General features: G+C 36.5%; 1 protein-coding gene across 5 annotated transcripts in view; it reads left to right on the top strand.

Annotated features, from left to right (window-relative positions):
- The window catches only part of anks1b (ankyrin repeat and sterile alpha motif domain containing 1B), a 184,485-nt gene that overhangs the window by 133,194 nt on the left and 31,053 nt on the right, over nucleotides 1-20,238 (top strand). For all 5 annotated transcript variants that reach the window (XM_028043366.1, XM_028043365.1, XM_028043368.1 and 2 more), the window contains 3 exons: nucleotides 2,668-2,774; nucleotides 11,718-11,816; nucleotides 13,800-13,952. In XM_028043366.1, coding sequence (XP_027899167.1) covers nucleotides 2,668-2,774; nucleotides 11,718-11,816; nucleotides 13,800-13,952 — 359 coding nt within the window. The remainder of the gene's footprint in view (nucleotides 1-2,667; nucleotides 2,775-11,717; nucleotides 11,817-13,799; nucleotides 13,953-20,238) is intronic.

Genomic DNA, 20,238 nt, shown 5'->3' with positions numbered 1-20,238 from the left:
TCCTCATTTTCTTATTTCCTAAAATGTTCAGGATATTCATGTAAATTACAAGCAAGCTTTTGAGCTTCTTAGCTAAACAACTCAACAACTCATGGTTCAGTATAATCATTTCTACTCAGTCAACTAAACAAGGGGTGACGACAACACAAACAAAGTTTTTCTTTCTTCACAGTTTTATCTTAATGAACTCATCTGCTTTTAAGTGTAGAAAATGTGACTCTTTTCTATAAAATGTTATGAGTTTCTAACATCTAAAAAGTGTTTTTTTTATTAATTCATCCGCTCCCAAATGCTCTTTGTTTTTATTTCACTTTCTCTAATACTATTAGGAGTATAGGCTGAATTTTGCGGACACAAATTTGTTGCTCGTTTTTAGAAAACAATGGAGGTTTTAACGGGACAGTCATGAGTAAAGACAGGTGAATGTGCCAAATTCTTAGTGTGGGTTCTTAGTCTAAGTGGGAAAAGTGGGCATAGTGAACTTTCACATAATTATTTCTCCAAATCTCTCTAAGCCCACACATTTTAGGAATCCTACACTTTACCTCAGTTAAATGCCAGTCGTGTGGATGAGAGGTACAAATGAAGGAGAAACATTTGCTTTGTGACACATCAGTGTTTTTGTAGAAAGTAGAATAAAACAGGGAATTTTTCTGCATATTCTAAATGCAAAACATCCTCTCCCTCATGCAGTTATTATATATTATTCTTATCTAATAAACTGTCATGAATCCATCACAGTTAAATAAGCTTGGATTCCTAGTGAAGGTGAACATTAAGTAAAATAATTTGTTCCTTCTGACAGTTACCCATTGCAGATAATCTTTTGAAATAAATGATTAGAAATAGAAATTCAATTCTATGATTTTCCCCTTTTAAATTTGGGTCCATGTTTTTATAATTTTCTTCTTAAAAATCTAAATATAAAGTGCATTGATCAGCACCCCTGACTAAAATACAGTGGAGACTTCGGCAGTCGCCTAAATGGATGCCTCAGAGATTTGTTAGAGAACACAGCAGGAATAAGGATTAGAAAAAGTGTAACAAAGGGTTAAAATCTGCTTTAAATCTGTAAAATAGTTCAATCCTGTAGGAATCTGTTCAGAGTTGAAGGGAAGAAAAATACAAAGCAGTTCTGAGTAAAATCTGTTGTCACCATCAAGCAGGACAAACCTAAATATACAAATCAAACTATCATAGAACGGTTTAGACCAAAACATATTCATCCAGAAGTACGGCCAAGTCAAAGTCCAGTCATTAAAATAATTGAAAATGTCTAGCATGACTTTCAAATTGATGGTCTCCATCTAGTCTGAATGAGTTTGAGCTATTTTGCAAAGAAGAATGGACAAAAATTGTCTAGATGTGCAAAGATGGAAGAAAAAATCTGCAACTGTAATGCAATAAAAACGATTTTAATGATTCAATCCCTTCTTTTCCAGATCACAATTTGTCTATCATAACAAATGCAAAAAATTTAGTTTGCAGTTGTAATATGAAAATAATAAATTAAGGGTTTGAATAGTTTAAAAATGTATGTCCATAAAGTACAATTTTCCTCCACCTGCACACCTGATTCCTCCTCCAGTGATGATCTGTTTTCTGCATGCAGCTCCTCTCGTCTGTATTAACTTCCACATCCCTCCACCTCCTGATCCCCCCATTCTTGTTTTTTTTTCTTCTGCTCTTTCATCCATCAACGCAAAGCCGTTTCTAACCATGGTTACTGTTGCCAGAAATCTGGTTTGTGCCAAAGCAGCTCCACCTTCCCATCAATGCTGCTTTCACATACAACATAGGCAAACGTGCATATGCAGGACAGCATGTATTCACTCAGGATTTTGTATGTGTGTGCTTGTGTGTGTGGGAGGGATTCTGGCTTAAAGACAAAAGAAGCTGCAACTGTTGTGGCTGTTATCAACGGAGTGAGGCAGATATACGTATAGCAGCAGAGACGGCATGCAGGGTGTCGATCGCCGCTGAGGGAAGATAGAGACCAGAGGGAAGTTGGTGAGGAGGGGGGAGGCAGAGCTGAGAAAAAAACGAGAGAGAGGAAGAAAGAGAGAGGAGGCTGCAGAAGCATACAGATGAGAGTGGGAGTACTTGATAAAGAGAAATCTACAACGCAGCAGCTCGCTCTCTCTCTCTGCTCGCACACGCACACACACCGGCTAAGGGCGAGCGAGTGAGCGCAACAGCTGAAGTGAGAGCGGCGGCGGTGGCTGCACTTTGCACGGCGACAGACTCGGATCTACACTTGGCCTGATCTCTGGCAGGATTTACCGCCGCAGGAACGGATACAACTTTCAGTTCCTCCCTCCGCCTCCCGTTCTGCCTCTGGCTGGATTCTGAGAACATCTGGACATCGACGCTTTACCTGATTGGCTTCCCTGCATGCTGACCCCATAAAACCCCATCATGCCCTTTGCCTAGCCTCTTCCCTCCCCCCCTTTCACCCTGTCCCCTCCCTCCATCCCCCTCTGACTTCCCCTCCCCTGTAATCGTCCTCGCCAACAGACTCGTCCGAAAGCATGGCGGGCTCCTTCGATAGCCACTTTGCCCGCCATAACATGATGTGGCAGTGCCAGCTGTCTCAGCCGGACTGCCGCTGCTACCGCGTGGATGGCTACTCCCTACTGAAGCGTTTGCCCCTCCACCCCCTCATAGGTCCCCGCTGCCCGCTGCAGTCTGTCGGACAGTGGCTGGACTCCATCGGTCTGGTCCAGTACGAGAACCACCTGCTGGCCAACGGATTCGACAACGTCCAGTTTTTGGTGAGTGTTTTTATGATTTAAATTTAATTTTGAATATTTTGATGAATGGGAATCATCTTCTTTTGATTGCATGTTTTTGCATCATCTGGATGTTTAGAACTGGCTATATTTCTTTCTTTTTGTGATTCTTTTCCTCTCTATTTGTCTGTCTTTTTTTGTAATCACTGCTGCCTCTCCCTACTGATGCCATGTGAAGTCCCTCCTACGCACAGAAATCCTTCAACATATCTTCACCAGCAGCTCTAACTGCACACATCACAGAATCGAGCCGCATTCATTGTAGTATTTGCTGAGATTTTGTGCTTCCAACCACCTGTAGCCTGTGGGTACAAGAGCGGACTGATCCTCTTGGTTTGCTCCGGTGATCCCATCCTGTGACGTAGGAAAGAATCTCGTTTGGGTCACTTTTTATTAGAAAATGATGTGCATCAGTGAGAGGCTGAACAAGTTGGAAATGAGGAGAAGTGGGGAGGGCTGGGGAGATGCGATGAAGTTAAATTGGGAGAAACTGCAGCAAAGGCAGAAAGACACAAAGCGCAGGGATGCTGACTGTACGAGTTTCCCCGGAGATTGGCCCCGGCCGTGGTAGAGCCAACTTTAAAAATTCAACAAGTTTGACTTTTTATTTCCGTTTGATGTAAACTAATTGCCAGTTGCTGTCTCTGTTATGAGAACAAACAAAAGGTATCAGGAGAAATCTGTGCAGACATGTGTGTGTGTTCTGGTCCTCCACTCTGAGTGACCTGCATCTGTTACTGTGGCAACCGCATAAAATCCAACTTTCTCTATTCCTCTGTGCTTTCCCCACATGTGGTAACCGTTAATCTGTTTGTTTTAGCTCCAGTAAACAAGAAACTGTTGATTGGATATAATTTTCTTATTTCATATATGCGTTTCAGACTTAGCTTCCTCTTCCTCTCATGTTTTTATCATTAAAAATATCTGAAGAGACAAAATTAACAAAAATCTGAACTCGAACTCTGCACTTTTGGACTAATTTTCAATCATGTTTTGTAACTTGTCTTGCAGACTTCTAGCCTTTCTGCTACAGGTGGTCATGAAGTTTTAGAGTCAGAGGCAGTGAGAGATTAATCACTATAAAATAACATTTTACGTTTTTCTAAATAAGACAAAATGAATTTGAAACTGCCTGTAGCATCTGTTATTAATATGCATCATTAACATGGTTAGTGCTGTTTACTGTGAACTGAAACCTTTGATTTGAATTTGCTTTGGAATAAAAACTTTTACCTTTAAGTTAGAGACAGCAGAGCTACAGCTAACATTTAACGTAACATTTGCTAATAAAAATTGCAGTAATCGTTGCTGCTGCTTGAGAAACTTTTCTATTCTACATCTAGATGACTTTTGTTGCAATGGCAAAATGTTTTTGAACCGTTTGTGCATTAACATAAAAACTTAACTTTAGGAGATCCTAAACATTTCTAGTTACATGGATTTTAGTGAAAAGTTTGCCATCATACACTAATTATTAGTGATGAAATGGCTCTGAAACTTTAAAATGTCTAGACTTCTTCTCTTTCAATACATTTATTTTAGGTGATGTTTGAAATATATTTTGTATAGAAAAAAAACATTACATTTGTCTCAAGTTCTTGAAATTATGCATTTCAATTAGGAAAATGTGTTTGAAAAATAGTGCAGATGTAACCATGGAGACTTTTACCAAAAATGTCTCCAAAAATTAGATTCAATTGTACTTCAAGAACATGGAGCTCAATTTGATTGTTTAAAAAAAAAATAAAAAAATTCTCGTTCATTCAGAGTTCATTTTCAGCTGTTGTTGTACAAGTGTGTTCGTTTAAAACTTATGGATATTAACACAATGTCTTCAATATATTTTAGCTGTTTTTTGTGGTGTTACTGTAGCTTAATCTGATTCTTTAGATCACGTGTCAAACTCAAGGCCCGGGGGCCAAATGTGGCCCACCGTAGCTTTTTATGTGGCCCTCTAGACTCCAAATTACACCAACAAGTCCCTCCAGTTTTTGAACAAATATGCAAAATTCACACAAAATCAACACATTTCTACCTTTTTTCAGATTTTACTGCAAATTTTTTCTCAAAATTGGCCAAAAACGTTTGGTTTAAATGACTGCTGCCTCCTTGATGTCAAGTTATACTTCGTAATCAATACAGCGATTAATAAAAAACCACGTTTAACACATACATATCATAGAAATTCCTTACAAATATTTCTAAATTAGCGCCACAAAATCTATCATTTTGACTCCAACAAAACCCCCACAAAATCCACCACAAAGTCCTGGATGGACTGATCAGTGTGAAAAGATGTTCAATATTATTTAATTTTAAGAAACGTTTACTGAATGCCGAAACAAACCGCTGTTTATTGATATTTTAACAGTTGAATTGGTTTTATCAATACAGCATGGCACAACGGGCCCTTTAAGAACATCCATATTTTTTATATGGCCCAAAATGAAAATGAGTTTGACATTCCTGCTTTATAATATCTTATTAGGAAGACAGAATAATCACTCCAGCAGCTATTAACATCACACTGGAATGTATTTTCATATAAGAAAGTAACAATTACTCCATTTAACCCCCATTGATTTGATTATGTGTATATATGACTGATTCGCTACCTAATATGCAGCAGATGACAGACGTTATTTGTGGATTATGGAGATTTGGGGATTTTTTCACCTCCTGTTGTTGCTTCTTAGGTGTAGAAAATGTTCTAAATAGGTTTATTACAGTAGATATAGTGACTTCAAAGATTTCCTCCTGAGTGGCAGCGCTCTTGGGATTAAAGGTTTTCTTGCTGGAGAGCCTTTTTGTCATTTTCATGACTAAACATGCCAAACAAACCTATTCTGTCGCTTAAATTCAAAATTACTCCCTAAATTGCCCTGCAGTGATATCTCAGTAATTCAGAACACCCTTTATTATTGAGTGCAGCTCCTTTTAAGTTTAGGGTCAAATTCATTTTGTCGCAACACAGTGGTGGGAATTTAAGATAAACGCCAAGTTCAAACCACAAAAGTCAACAGATTTAAAAGTCCGAGCTGCTCGTCCTCTGTTTCAGGGACAGTTCAAGTTCATCTGTAGACCTGATTGCTTTTGCAAATGAATTTGACCTGGATTTTCATCTGTGTCTCTGTATGAATAGAAAGTATGTGCTGCAGGAGTGCACATGTAAATGAGCACAGCAATCCAATCTACCATTACTGTCTTCTGCTAAAGGGGGCCGTTAAAGTGGGTGTGTCCGAGCGCTTGGACCAGCCAGTGAGGCTGGATTGATGGTCAAATAAAAAAGGAGTGGACAGTATTGACTGCATTTCTTCTGAAGGACACGAGATAATGGCCAATCTGAAATGATGTCACTGTAGAAACGCCTGACATCAACCAACAGAACATTGTGTGTAAAAATCAGATGCACTAATAGCATTCTGTTTGGCTTTACCAATGCCCATCTTGTACACATTCTTTGCTACTTCATTCCTTTGTGGTTCTATAAATACTTATTTATTTCCTTTAGTGGATCAATTTGTTCTCAAAAATTTATAGGAAGGCTCATAAAAATGTTCATGTGTTTTGTATATCTTCCCATCAAGCTGCTGTCAAGTAAAGGCAACTAATGCCATAAAAATCTTTTATTATTATTATTTCTTTTATTTTCTGAGAGCTGCATATATTATCAACTGATCCTTGCTTGAAATGGGACACATTATGCAATTTATTTATTTATTTATTTAGCCCTTGGATACATTTTGAGTCTCTAGGAATGCAGAAAACTTTAATTTAGTCTCTTCTGGTCATTCTTAGATTTCTTTATATTCCGTTTGGATCATATTTCTCAATGCACTTAGTTTTTACATTTTTTTTAACAATTCATAACTCAATCCCACAGTGACAAAACCTCTTCAAACTGGAAATGTACCCCAAAAGAAAGCAAGAAACATATTTAGATAAAAATAACTGGAACTGGTTGTTTTGTATATGTAACATGTAAAAAGTGAACCATAAGGATAGCAAATCATTTTTGATACCATAGACATAAATACTCTATTCTTAAACTACAAACCTTAACATTTAAAGATTAAATGCATTTAAAGACTAAAAGAAAAGTCAACCTGATAATATACACATCCTTTTTTACATAAATATAATTTACAAGATAAATGTTATGATGCTCAAACCAAACTTAAAACTTTGTGGATTTGTGGAAAAACAAAAATAACAGTTTTTGTAAAACTGTTGAAGAAAGAATCAAAGAAAATATAAATAATTTTTTTTTTTTAAATTATATAAATGAAGAATGAAATCTTGCTATAAATGTGATGTGATGAAAAAGAAAACCTTACAAAATATTTTATTAGCATTATTTTATCACAGTCCCTGATTTATTATTTTATTGCTTTTATAAATTATTTTTCATTAAAAAAAATATGGCTTCTGACTTAAAAGTGGTGAATATTTATGCAGTCACTTGTTTTATGTTATATATTTTTGTTTAACTGTCATTATTTTGTAGAAATGAGTTTTCATTTTTCATTATAGGGTTTTTTGTATTTTTTTTTACAAAAGGCAAATTTTGTTGATTATTTTTGATCTAAAGATGTTAAAACAACCAAAGAAGTGAGTACTTTTTATTGTGCTATATTTGGTTAAAGAAACTTCATTTTGTAAGCAAGGCAGACATTCTTGAAAGCAGAAACTGAATAAATAAACTAGAAGAAAAGACAACCCTGCATTTATGATGATGATGGAAGTCATGATTTTCCTTTGGTTTAGTGCTCTGCAAATATGCCTGATTTTAAATCGCTGTTAACAGAGAATTTGTTGACCTAAAATTAGAAAAGATTTGAAGGAAAATCTGATCTAGCAGCATGTTTTCCACTCCTGAGAACTACTCCAGGAACGGACGGAGCTAATGTAAAGACAGAGGAGCAAAGTGGACAAAATAGGTTTGATAAAGAAAGGAAACCTTCAGGATCTTCATCTCTCCGCATCAGGACCCCAGCAGGGAGCAATTAGTCATGCCTTTGAAGATCCACACTCCACCGCAGCATCCCGGTCTCCAACAATTTACTCCGCTCTCGCTCTGAGAGTCATTACTCTGCTGTGAAGTTGTTGCTCGGTGACTCCACCTCTATTAATCAGCCTAGGAGCTGATCTGTGAGCTGCTCTCCTCTGACAGAGGAGCCGGCGCGCAACACGCAGAAGCAGAAAGCCAGCGCAAGTTCAGCTGCAAAATGAGCCCAATCAGCTGTTGCCTTTGGTTACTTAGTTTGGTTTCAGACCTGGGGAGCCCTGGAGACCAATTTGGATTAATTTTTTCCCTGAGAACGTACCTTGGCTTTAAGGGATCATTGACGTGTGCAAATGTTTTAAACCTTCTGCAGAAAAGTTTCAGATGACTGTCTAATGTCGCAGTGAGGTGAAATAAAACAATAACATAAAATAATAGCGTACAATAAGTTTTTGAAAAGTTTCCACCTCTGCATTACTCTCTATAAGATTAAAACAGAAACTATTCTTTCTACTAGTCCAGCAAATGGTCGGTTCAAAAAGTAGCGTCAGGTATTTGGTGTAAAACGTGTGGCTTAGTGGTAGAAAAACAGAAAACATTTATTGATTTTTAATTAAATAATTTGGTTTTCTGTTTGCTTCAGAAGAACAAATTCACAGAATTTCTCATCTTGGGACCAAATCACTGCTTTTTAAATTTTTTATTGCAGAAACAAGTGATGCTATGATCCATCTCTTTATCCAGAATATTACTACTGTTTCTACTACAAGGAGCATCAGATGACTGTTTCTGGAAGTAACTGTTTAAAAATACCAAAGTAACTGTATTTAAATGTAAATCTATGTATTTAGATTTACATTTAAATACATATACTCCAAACTTTGTATTTTTTGTAATAGTAAAATCTTAAAACATTCATATATATATTGAACTGTTGAAATGCTAAACCACAATTTGCATGAGAATTTTGTCTTTTTATTAGGTAGAAATATAAGTTGTATATTCTGATTATGTTTGCTGATTTTTTTTTATTTTCTTTTTGGTGATGTTTACATCATCATCATCATCGTCTAAATGATCATTATTCCACATATACAGCTTGCAGTCTCCTGATGTAACTTCAGAGTTCTGCTTGTTCTTTTTTGACCTTTCTGTTTTTACACAAAGAGTCCAAACTTCTGCTCTCAAATATTTTATTACATTTTTTATTCCTATATGCCACAACCGACATCCAGATTTTGTCGTCTGTTTTCTTGATGTTGAAAGCTTGTCAAACTATGCAGGTCTTGTTAAAGTAAATATGCAGCATTTACAGTGCTGCTCAGAAGTTTACATACACTGAGAATGTAAAGTTGCCGAAATTTCACATGCTAAATATCTATCAACATTAAATTGTTAATCTTTTATGCGAAGTAGTCCAACACAAAGATATTTATCTTTGTGTTTTAAACAGTTTAGATGTGCGCTTTGGATCATTGTCCTGTTGGATCACCAAGTTGTGTCTAGGATTTAATAATCACATTATTAAATCTTAATAATAATCATCAAATAATAATTATTATTAATTATATAATTATTAATAATCATCATCAATATCATCATAAAAATGATGATAATCATCATTTTGGCCATTTTAATAAACCATCAAAAGTCAAAAATTTCTGAAAATGCCTGAGATTTAGAGTGACCTGTTTGTTTCAAAAGTAAACTTTAAGTGGATTTACTTTAAATGTTTTCAAGGATTTTTGAAATCAGATCTAATCATTGCATCCCTGACCAGTATGCAGACAGTTTAAGAGTTACTGGTGGGTGGATTCCCCTCAGGCTGCTCTCCGTTCCTCCCTGGATCTGTCTCTTAATCATCATCGTCCTTTTTCCTGATGATGTTTCTTTGCCAGAGTTGTCTATTCTGCTCCAGTCTGCGGTGAATCCTGTAATTATGTGTGTGAACCCTCTCTGCCTCTCCAGAGGGGGCAGGACTGATAGCTCTCTCATGACTTCCTGCTGGAGTAATTAAAGGTGAACGCTGCAGGAGACCCAAACAGGCTCTGGTGTTAGTCTGATTTAAATATCACATCAAATGTATCTTCGTTCATTGTAATCTGGTTTATTTGGAGAAATACTGTCTCAGAAAAGTGGACTTTAATGTTTTGCCTTTTTGATAGTTGTTTAATGTACTAAGTTTAAAGTTATTCTGCATCAGGGGTGTCCAATGTGCAACAGGTGGTTGATGCAGATAAATAAAACTATTACTAACAAATTAGCATTTTCTGTAATGGCATACAACATCTATCAACTGACATCTACTTAAGAACAGACTTTAGAGAACTCAAATCTGCTTTTGCTTAATTTATTAAACCAGCAAGGTTTTTAAAGAGCTTATTGCTGAGAATAAACTGAATGATTTTCTTTTAACAGTGTGAAAAACTCTTAATGTTTTGGATCTACAATGATGCAAACTTCACTTTCTAACAAAAAAATATTGTTTGTATTTGTTTAATTGAATAAGCAGTGAAAAAATTACATTTATTTGCCGTTTTTGGCTTATATGACAAAATGTTTGAACCCCACTATTCTGCATAATTAAGAATTAAATGTAGCAAAAATGAAATTTCATTACTTTATAATATACTGGACCTGTTTCGTGTGAAAAGTGTGACTTTGAGGTAGTTCTTGTAGTGGTTCTGATTAACTTTTAAGTATTGCTTCATAAATTCATGCTTTCATTTTTGAAAAGTGTTATTACAAAACCCTAAGTGGAGTTACAGCTTGATGATCTGGTATAGAACTTATAATTAGGATTGATTGATCGATTGATTGATTAACCTTTTACAGTAACTCATAAGTTCATGCAGCAGAAATGTTTCTTTTTTTCTTTCCCAAATTATTTATGCTCATGCAGAGTGGATAGATGTTAATATTAATTATGCTAATCAGAGTTGGATTTAGGTCTGTACTTTAACTAGACCATTTTAACCGATTGATAGACTTTGTTATAAACCTTTGATAAAAGTCCACCATGGGTTTTTAGCTACAAACCAGTGGCTTCGTTTTTACCAGGTGTGCACGTAAAAACGTGAGGATCTGCCTCACCTGTCTGCTGTGCTTCTTGGTTTTTACGGTGCTGTTTGTTCATTTTCCATAACAAATCTTTCACGAAACAGCTGGATTTATTCTGAGATTAAAATACACACAGCTAGACTCTTCACTGATTCTATCTTCTGAATGCAATTAGTTTCTGAATTTGATTTACCATGACCTCCTGGTGACGGAGTTGCACCAGAAATCCATGACTGCCTCCTGACAAGTTCTTCAGCACAACTATGAGATGTTTATTGAATCTGTTGTAGTTATAAAATACAAGATGTTAACTCTGAAACATATCCATGTTCTACAGGAATCGGCTTTTAACCACCACTTGATAATTTAATTAAGTAAAAGCTGTTGAAGTGAAATAAAAATATTATTTAAATGCACATTTAAGAAATCAGCTAAAAACTATTTTTGCAGAGACAGTTTAACCTGTACAATTTAATAAAAATATGGGTTATTTTCTAAATCTTTAAGGGCTAAATTAACCGTTTTTAGATGGATATGCTATTTTTTCAATATATCAAATCTGTTTTTGTTAGAGCAGATTTGTGATTGATTCATCATGGAGGGAAGAAGTCTTCTCTCAGAGCAAATTAAACAAGAACTCCTTAATTTATCTGGCTACCAGGCAGAAACAGTTGCAGGGTTCTCTAAAGATTCGTCTGGCTACCCAAAAACCGAAACAACAGCTGGTGTTTGTTTTATTTTGGATATGTTTAGGCATAAATAAAGCTGTTTTGGTTTTATTTTGCCAGATAACTCTGTTATAAGGATCAAATGGTCAGTTTCAGTGACTAACCTTTTTTAAATTTGTTTTTGTCTTACAGGGAAGCAATGTGGTGGAGGACCAAGACCTGCTGGAAATAGGGATCCTGAACTCTGCCCACAGACAGCGCCTCCTGCAGGCCATTCGGCTGCTTCCCAGGGTCAGTTCACCTCATATTTAACACAAAATGTCATGAAAGTATCATGATCCATCCTGAAAGTTAATTTTTATTTTCATTCATTCACTGGTGGTATTCTTTTGTCCGTTCTTCAACCTGACCCACCATGCTGTATCTCCAATATATGGAGGTCCAAACTATTAACTTACAGGAGGTGCTGCTAATATTTTACTACTTGATATCACAGCACATGTTCAGATCAGTAGAAGGAGAGATGGCAAAAATGGTGTTATTCATGATCTTTGCATTAAAGCTGAAATTTCTGAAAAAAATAATGTATTTAGATTTATCTTTTGCTGCATCGACAACCTACGTAAATCCACGTTAATACAAAAATCCCAAAATGTGGAGTTTACTGCTTTTTTTTGGCTTTGGAAACCTTTAGATAAAAATTTGAGGTTCTGAAACTGGTTCTCTCTCTTTCGCGTTTTAACAAACAAAATAAAGCAATTAGACTGCGATAATCTGTCTCTGTTAGGCAATGGTTCTTCACTGGTCTGTTTATTGGACCCACAATCACCGCTTAATGATGAGCTACAATATCTTGTTAATACCAAGTGATACATATTGCACATATACCTGTAGTCATATTAGAAGTATTTAGTGGTTGGATTTGTGTTTTTGTTGCTAAAATAAATTGCAATTGCAAAATGAATTTAGGCGGTAAGAAGTTAATGAAGGTAAAAAAAATCGACACTAGAATGGAAATATTCCCTTTACACGCAGTAAGCTGCTTATTAATTCAGACCCAAAAAAATGAGAAACATCAGCCTTTTTATGATTGCTTCAAAAGTTTTATTTACAATCATGAAATAAAGAAATCCAACCACTGAGCATGAATTAAAAAAGACTCAGAAAATGTAGCTTTAGCTAAATAGCCGCTCACTATTCAGACTGACAGAACAGTCAATAACAACCAGTTCCAGCAGACTTGGATTGTCTTTTTAAGCTAAATCTAATAAACTGAGTCTGGCGTTGAATGCAATGTTGTTGCTGTAGGCCAAAAATAATGTCGTTACTGCAATAAATGAGCACAGTCACATGCAAAGAAGGAACAAGGAGTTGAAGGAGTCTGAAGTGAGAGATAAACTTAGATCTCCAGTCAGCATTTTCTTTCCTCTCACTCACTAAACCTTTCCAAACAGCACCGAAGATGAAACCTTTTAACTCGGAGACGTACAGTCGCACACATCCTGAACGCGAGGTGGAGGTTGTGGGAAGCTTGTTTGAAGCAAAACAAACTCTGGGGCTGTTTGGGCTGTCAAAATAAAGGTGAATGAATTATTAATTATCCGTTCCACTCCAAGTTTTTTCCTCTACACGGTAACCCCCTGCTGTTACTGTCACATTCAGACCTGTATCAAAAGCAAAGCTTGTTTACTTGGTTTTACTATAAAAATATAGTCGCATTCACAGAGACTTTTTGCGTTTGCCTGGTGGCTGTTAGGACATTTGTAGCGCAAAGCAGAAAAGGATTCATTTAAAAAAAATAAAAATTCTGCACAGAATAAATATGTAAACATTAGGGATTGTTATTTTTAAACAGCAGAATTTCCTTTTTTATTAAATTTAAGGTGAAATGAACAGAATATCATGTGTAGTCACAATTCAATTATCTTTGCTATTATTTTATTGCAGATGCTCATGTACAGTTTGTCAGTTTTCATGTATATATATATATATATATATATATATATATATATATAAGAGGCTTGATGGGAGTTTTATTCTTATTTTATTTTTTACTAAGAGTGACTGTCATAAATTTGCAGTACTGAGGGAAAACAAAAGCTTGAAATGTGTTTTCATCAGAATATTTTAAATTGAGCATATTGGTATTTGTATTCAGCTGCTAAATACAAACAATGATGCTGAAATTCACCCATCACCTAAAAATATCTTATAAAATCTTTGACACAGCTTTAGAAAGGTTATTTTCCTCCCTAAAATGTGATTTGTGTTCAGGTGCGACCGGTGGGCTACGATGGTAACAACCCCACGTCAGTGGCCGAGTGGCTGGAATCTCTGGAGCTCGGCGACTACACAAAGTCTTTCCTCGTCAACGGCTACACGTCCATGGAGCTGGTCAAAAAGATCTGGGAGATTGAGCTGATCAATGTAAGTGTCACAGCTACCTCAGCAGTGCTGAAAATGTCTCCTGCATATTGGGATTTTATAGAAAAAAGGCATAAGAACAGTAGTTAATCTGCACTCATGGTTCTGCTGCATCAACAAAAGTCAATCCAAAGCTGTAAATAATTCAAAATAAAGCAAAGGCGCTCGGTCTTTCAGTGATATAAAAGCTGCAAACCTCAGCTTTAAGGGGAATAAAGATTTACAGTTATTATCAGAAGCTTGCATGCACTCAACATGGGCCTCAGCCTGTTATATGAACAGGTGGAATGAAAATAATACAATATATAACTGTAATTTAATGAAAACAATGGATTTATTATAGATTTCTCTACTTCAGAGATTAATGTGTGCACAGATACCTAAATGTGACTTAAGGAGCTCTTAATCACTGACTTATGTTACAAACTTTAACAAACCTTTAGCATCATTCCAGTTGGATATTTTCCTGGTCTTCTTATCAGAAATTGTAGTGCTGACTGGTTTTCTAACACAAACCTGGCTTTTCAGCATCGTGGACAAAAGTTGGACAGTTTTGAGGTCGATGCCTTTAGAAAGGTTTAGTGTCAGTGGAGCAGGAAATAATCTATAGGAATGACCTCAGTGGTCAAAGGGGTCAAAAAGGGGAAATAAATCGAAGTAGAACAACTAAATAAGGTGCTTTAATATACCCAGAATGTAGAGTAAAGCTGTCCTGTTGAACTGCAGCCACCTGGAGGAACTTGTAGGCACAGTGGATATTTGTGCCTCCAAATTATTCGCACCAAGAGGACTGTAGATGTTAGTTTCTGCTGTAGTGCTAAAACGGTTTCCGCTATGCGTATCAATGCACATGAAGGCATATTTGGTGTTTGAACTAAAACCCATGAACATACTGCAGTACCGCTTCTTCATTGTTTCACTCTCCACAGACACAGAGAAACAGCCCATTAACATAATGCTGCCACCACCATGTTTGGTAGTGGATTCTTAAGCTTCATTATTTCAATCTTTCTCTCAGGTGAGATGGTTGGTTTTACTATAAAAATATCTCTCAGGTGAGAGAAAGATTGAGACACATTGAGAAAATTTGTCTCACATTGAGAAAACTCGACTTCTCAATGTGAGCAAGTTGCACATTTTTACTACAATGCTGTGCAGGAGGACCAAATGCAGAGGCTTCAGTCTTCAGCTCATGCAAAATGTGAACTCCTGAATCCATCCATTTTCTAACACCCTTGTCCCTAGTGGGGTCAGGAGGTGCTGGTGCCTATCTCCAGCTAACGTTCCGGGCGAGAGAGGCGGGGTTCACCCTGGACAGGTCGCCAGTCTGTCGCAGGGCAACACAGAGACACACAGGACAAACAACCATGCACACACACACACCTAGGGAGAATTTAGAGAGACCAATTTGCCTAGCAGTCATGTTTTTGGACTGTGGGAGGAACCAGAGTACCCAGAGAGAACCCACGCATGCACAGGGAGAACATGCAAACTCCATGCAGAAAGACCCCGGGTCGGGAATCGAACCCAGGACCTTCTTGCTGCAAGGCAACAGTGCTATCAACTGCGCCACTGTGTATCAACTCCTGAATCCTAACATATAAAATATAAATCCATCAACAATGATTTCTATTTATATTGCTTGAACCAAAATTGCATTATACACTTTTGTGCAGCAAAGATTTATTATTTACTATTTTCTCTCATTAAACGCTGATATTCTTTTGTTCACCTCAGATATTTATCAATCTTTTTCATAAAAGTTTAGATAAAGTCTTTCACCTTGACAACAGGGTGAATTTGTGTCCTGTAGTTAATAAACTGTCCGTCAGTATCAGTCCCTGCTGGCTTTCGTTAGCCTGAGCTGATGTGAAGATTACCTGAACGCCCACTGGGCTTTTCTCATTACTGGGCTGTGTGTGCTGACGATGCAGATGGAGTGTGTGCGCTGTTGCTGTTCTGGTTCTGTGGCGTTTTGCTGCTGCATCGTTAACCTCGCTCCTCTTGTGAATGTTAGCGCGCCTGCTGATAGCGACGCTTGTTGCCTGAGTTCTGATGGTGCAGTCGGCGTTTGTTATTCAGTTTTGACGACGCAAAATCTCCACTGGAGCTGTGATTTACAGCGACTTGATCCCGTCTGACTGACGGGGGCTTTTGATGCCGACTGTTTAACCAAATCACGCTCGATTGCAGGAGGCTGCCTGTTCGGCTGATTTGACTGGGAGAGATGGAAAGCAGAGAGAAGTGGTGTTTTTTTCTCCTTCCCAGCAGTGGATAAAGTGATGAGTGATCAGCTGGAGGAGGTAGAGAGGGAGTTATATAAGCATGTGGGATGCAAGATGTTTCATCAAACTGGGGATACCGCCCACTCACTGCGCTGCTGCTGCTGCTGTTTCTGCTCCTCTGAATGTGACATAGGAAATGTGTTAATACATCATCATGTTTAGGTGATAACAACCTCCTTCCTTAAACATAAAATCATCTCCACAACGGACACACATGAGCTGTAAATTATGTATGCACTGTTTTATATGAATGTTGTAAAATAGGATTGCGTCCATTCTGGTTGGTGTTCTGCAGCTAGGGGGCGCACAAGTATGCAGAAGGGAATGAAGAAAAGTCTGAATCTGCAGTTTTGACATTGATTTTAGGCTAGAATGTTTTCACAATGAAAAGAAAGTTTTGTGTTGCAGCACTGAATGAAATCAGATCATTTAAACTAACTTCTTTGTCATCACCTTCCCAAAATAATAGCCTTAGTTTTTGTTTTTTTTTTGCCTAAGGTGCCCCCCCCCCCCCATATTACCTTTAGGGGGAAAAATAACATAGGATATTATTTTAAGAAGGTGACTATATTCAGTGTTGCATCACCATAATATCTTAGAATAACATGATTTGGATATTAGAGAAACAATTTTAACATATTTGTCTTGTAAAAATGACAGAGTTTTGGAGTTTTCAGCCGTTATTTAGTCCTTTATGGATGAATGAATGGATGGGCAGATAAATGGCTAGATGGACAGACAGGGAGAAACACCACTTTTAAACCAAGAGTGAGGATGAAAATACATTTATTTACTCCCTCTAATTTCTTTTTTCACCAGACCCAAAAACCTTGAGAATACCTAAATCAAATTCTAGACTTTTCCAGAGGAACCCTGTAGATGATTTTACATTGTGTGTAAAGGTCTGTAGGATTAATTTGAAAAATGTTCTTGATTAAAAAGATGCATTTAGTTGTATAGAATGTAATAAACATATGGTACTAATTTAGGATGCCCCTTTTGTATTTTGCGTCGTTTCTTGACTTGACTTATAAAGATCAACACAAATCTGGCTCTTTTGAATAATATGTCCTCTGATCTCTCCCATTTTAGACAAAAAAATGTTGTCTGTTTTATTCTCCAGAAAACAGAAAGGCAATGATTAGTCTGATAATCTTAAAAGAAATGTTCAGTTTCAAGAATAAGAGAAGAATCCAAAATTAAACGTGTTGAGAGTTAGATGGTCGGACATTGTAAACAGGAAATTTTCCATCAGAAAGAGACTCATTCCTCCAGCTTTGTTTGCAGCCCACTCTTTAATCTATCCTTGTCTAAGTGGACTCATCACTGCATTAAAAATAGTCTGTCTCCAGGCTACCACACAGTTCAGCACAGAGAAGATAAACCTTCTAGTTCTTAAGGCAATTTAAAGAATTCTTACTTAACTAAAAGTTTGTTGCAGAATTTTACGCTAAATGTTACAAAAAAATCTAAAAATGCACACCCATATGTACTGCATATTTAGTTTTTTTAGGACATCAGAATGCTCTATTCTTGCTGATTTTCAGTGAGTGCATATGAATGCACAATGTAACTGGAGGAGTCTCTGGGGTCATGGGGAGGTCACCGCTCTACCTGAAGGAGATGCTGCAGAGAGATGTTGGCTGGACACAAGATGAGATTAAAAAAAAACTAATTTGAGAAATTGTTTCCCAAAACACACACAGAAAAAGAGAGAAAAAAGGTGAATTTATCTCCTGGTTTTATGTAATTGCCAAGGGCAACAGATGCTGCTGCGTGCACAGAGACAAGAGAGGACACTGTTGATGGAGCTGGAACACAGCTCAGTGTGTGTCCCGGTGACTGGGCACATATGTGCAGCCCTGCAGTTTGGGGGATTAGGTTTAAAATACTGCCTGATCCCACACACACTCAGACAACACACTGCAGAGGGAGACGGTGCACACACACCTCTCACCTTTTAGATTACCAGTCATCTACAGGCTTACCTCACAGCCGAAGGATTACTGTTGGAATCTTAAACAGTATCCACTGATTGTTGAAATTTATATATTAAAAAAAAATCTGAAAATGCTTGGAAATACAAAGTCATAGTAACGATATAGTTAAATTGTTTTACATAGCTCAAAGTATTTGTCACATTTATAATGGGGAAGAAAAACGTCATCTTTTTGACTGCATACGGTACAAATACAAATAAAATGTAAGTCACTTAGTAACCAGGCTCTAATTAAGAAATTAGCTATACTCCCTCGTTATTGCTAAACAATTTAAAATAACGTTATTTTGAAAAGGCAGCTTTTTATTGCTTACTTCCCAGTTGCTTATTTCCAAGATGAACAGACAAACCCAGCTTGAGAGCACACTCAGTCCTCAGGCAACTTTTTGACCTTAAATATGATATGTATGCATTTAAATTCTACTGAAAAATTAATCTTACAGATACAGAGGTTGTTTTTTTTTTTTTGCAGGACTAGTTAGGCAAATTTGAATCTGAATACTGAAAGTAAATTAACGCTGATTTGTATTTCAGCTCAATAATGTTGGATAAATATGTCAAAGTGAGAAACGTTTTGGATTTTTTAAAACTTTTTAATTCTCTTTTTGAAGGCTTATTGTAATTTTGGGATGTTTTGCATTCACTCTACATAAATATGGAAGGACTTTCCTCTAAATACATGCAGACATAATACTTCATTTAACTGTGGGCAAGCAGAGTGAGCCCAGGGATGCTGCTGTTCAGTGGAGCTATTTTAGGAGCAGATCTGCCTTTATGTCTTGTTTCAGAATTGGGGCATGCAAACGCAGGTTTGCTCACAGCTAGCTCCAAAAAATACATAAATTTGGCATTAGAGCACAAAAAAAATGTGTCTGCAAAGAGATACCTTGAAGCACTCTTTTACAGGCTCAGATAATGTAATTAAAAGCTATTAATGTAATATTAATTTACATGTTAGATTAGAAATGATCTGTTACTTAGATGTGGTTAACTATTGTTTTGTCTGTTTATTTGCATATGAAATCCAATTTAATAGCAAAAGACAAGACCATAACTGTCTGAACATTTAAGTTCAATAATTTTTTTTCACAACTTGAAACAGACACCAAGTAATAAGACGACAGTAGCAATATGTTGAGTTTAATTCTTGTCCGAAAATACTTAAAGAAAAAACATCCCTTACATTTATAGATTAATTTATTATATATATAAAAAAAGAAGAAATTGAATGAATAAAATCTACAATGAAAACTCACTGTAAATGACATTAATTATTAAGTTTCTATTAATAATACATAAAGAATTCAAACTAAATTCGTTGCTTAGATTTGGATTTTGTGCCCTTTGTTTAAATTTAGTGAATTATACCCTACTGGCTCAGAAAATTTAATTTCAGATATGAACCAAAATGATTTATGAGCTGCGCAGTTTGAAAGCACAGCGGATATCAAATTAATTCAACTGAAAAATATAACATATTTGGTAATCAGAACAAAATGAAAACTTTTTTTCTTGCTTAGATATTAAAAAAAGACATTTTTTTCTGTTTGGAGGTGGTTTGAGTTTTTATTCTTTAAACTAATTTAATCCTATTTTTACATATAGTTTCAACAAAACACCACCGTGAACAAATCTCCTGATTGGTTGTCTTGAGAATGATTTACTCTTTTTTTTCTACATCTTTTGATGTAAGCCTGTACAATCTCAAATTTCCTCTAAGTAAATCCCAAATATATTTACATTTATTAGAATAATATATAGAAGTGACCATAGATTAATCTACAGATACCTTTTCTCTCTGCCGCTGTTGCATATTTATTATCCTGCAGTGCAGCAGGGTGCATGCACGTTGCGTAGCAATCCACACGATGGCGCTGCTGCCTCTCGCTTTCAGCCCAGACTTAGTCTGGAGGTGAGAAAGCAGAAAACAGCTCCATCAGGGATCCAAATTGCTCTCATTTAAAGGAGGTCCTCTGAGAAGCAGAAGTGAGGTAATTACAAATGG

This window comes from Xiphophorus couchianus, chromosome 17 (genome assembly GCF_001444195.1).
Source record: "Xiphophorus couchianus chromosome 17, X_couchianus-1.0, whole genome shotgun sequence".
Taxonomy (NCBI): Eukaryota; Metazoa; Chordata; class Actinopteri; order Cyprinodontiformes; family Poeciliidae; genus Xiphophorus; species Xiphophorus couchianus.
This window is presented reverse-complemented; position numbering and strand designations above follow the sequence as displayed.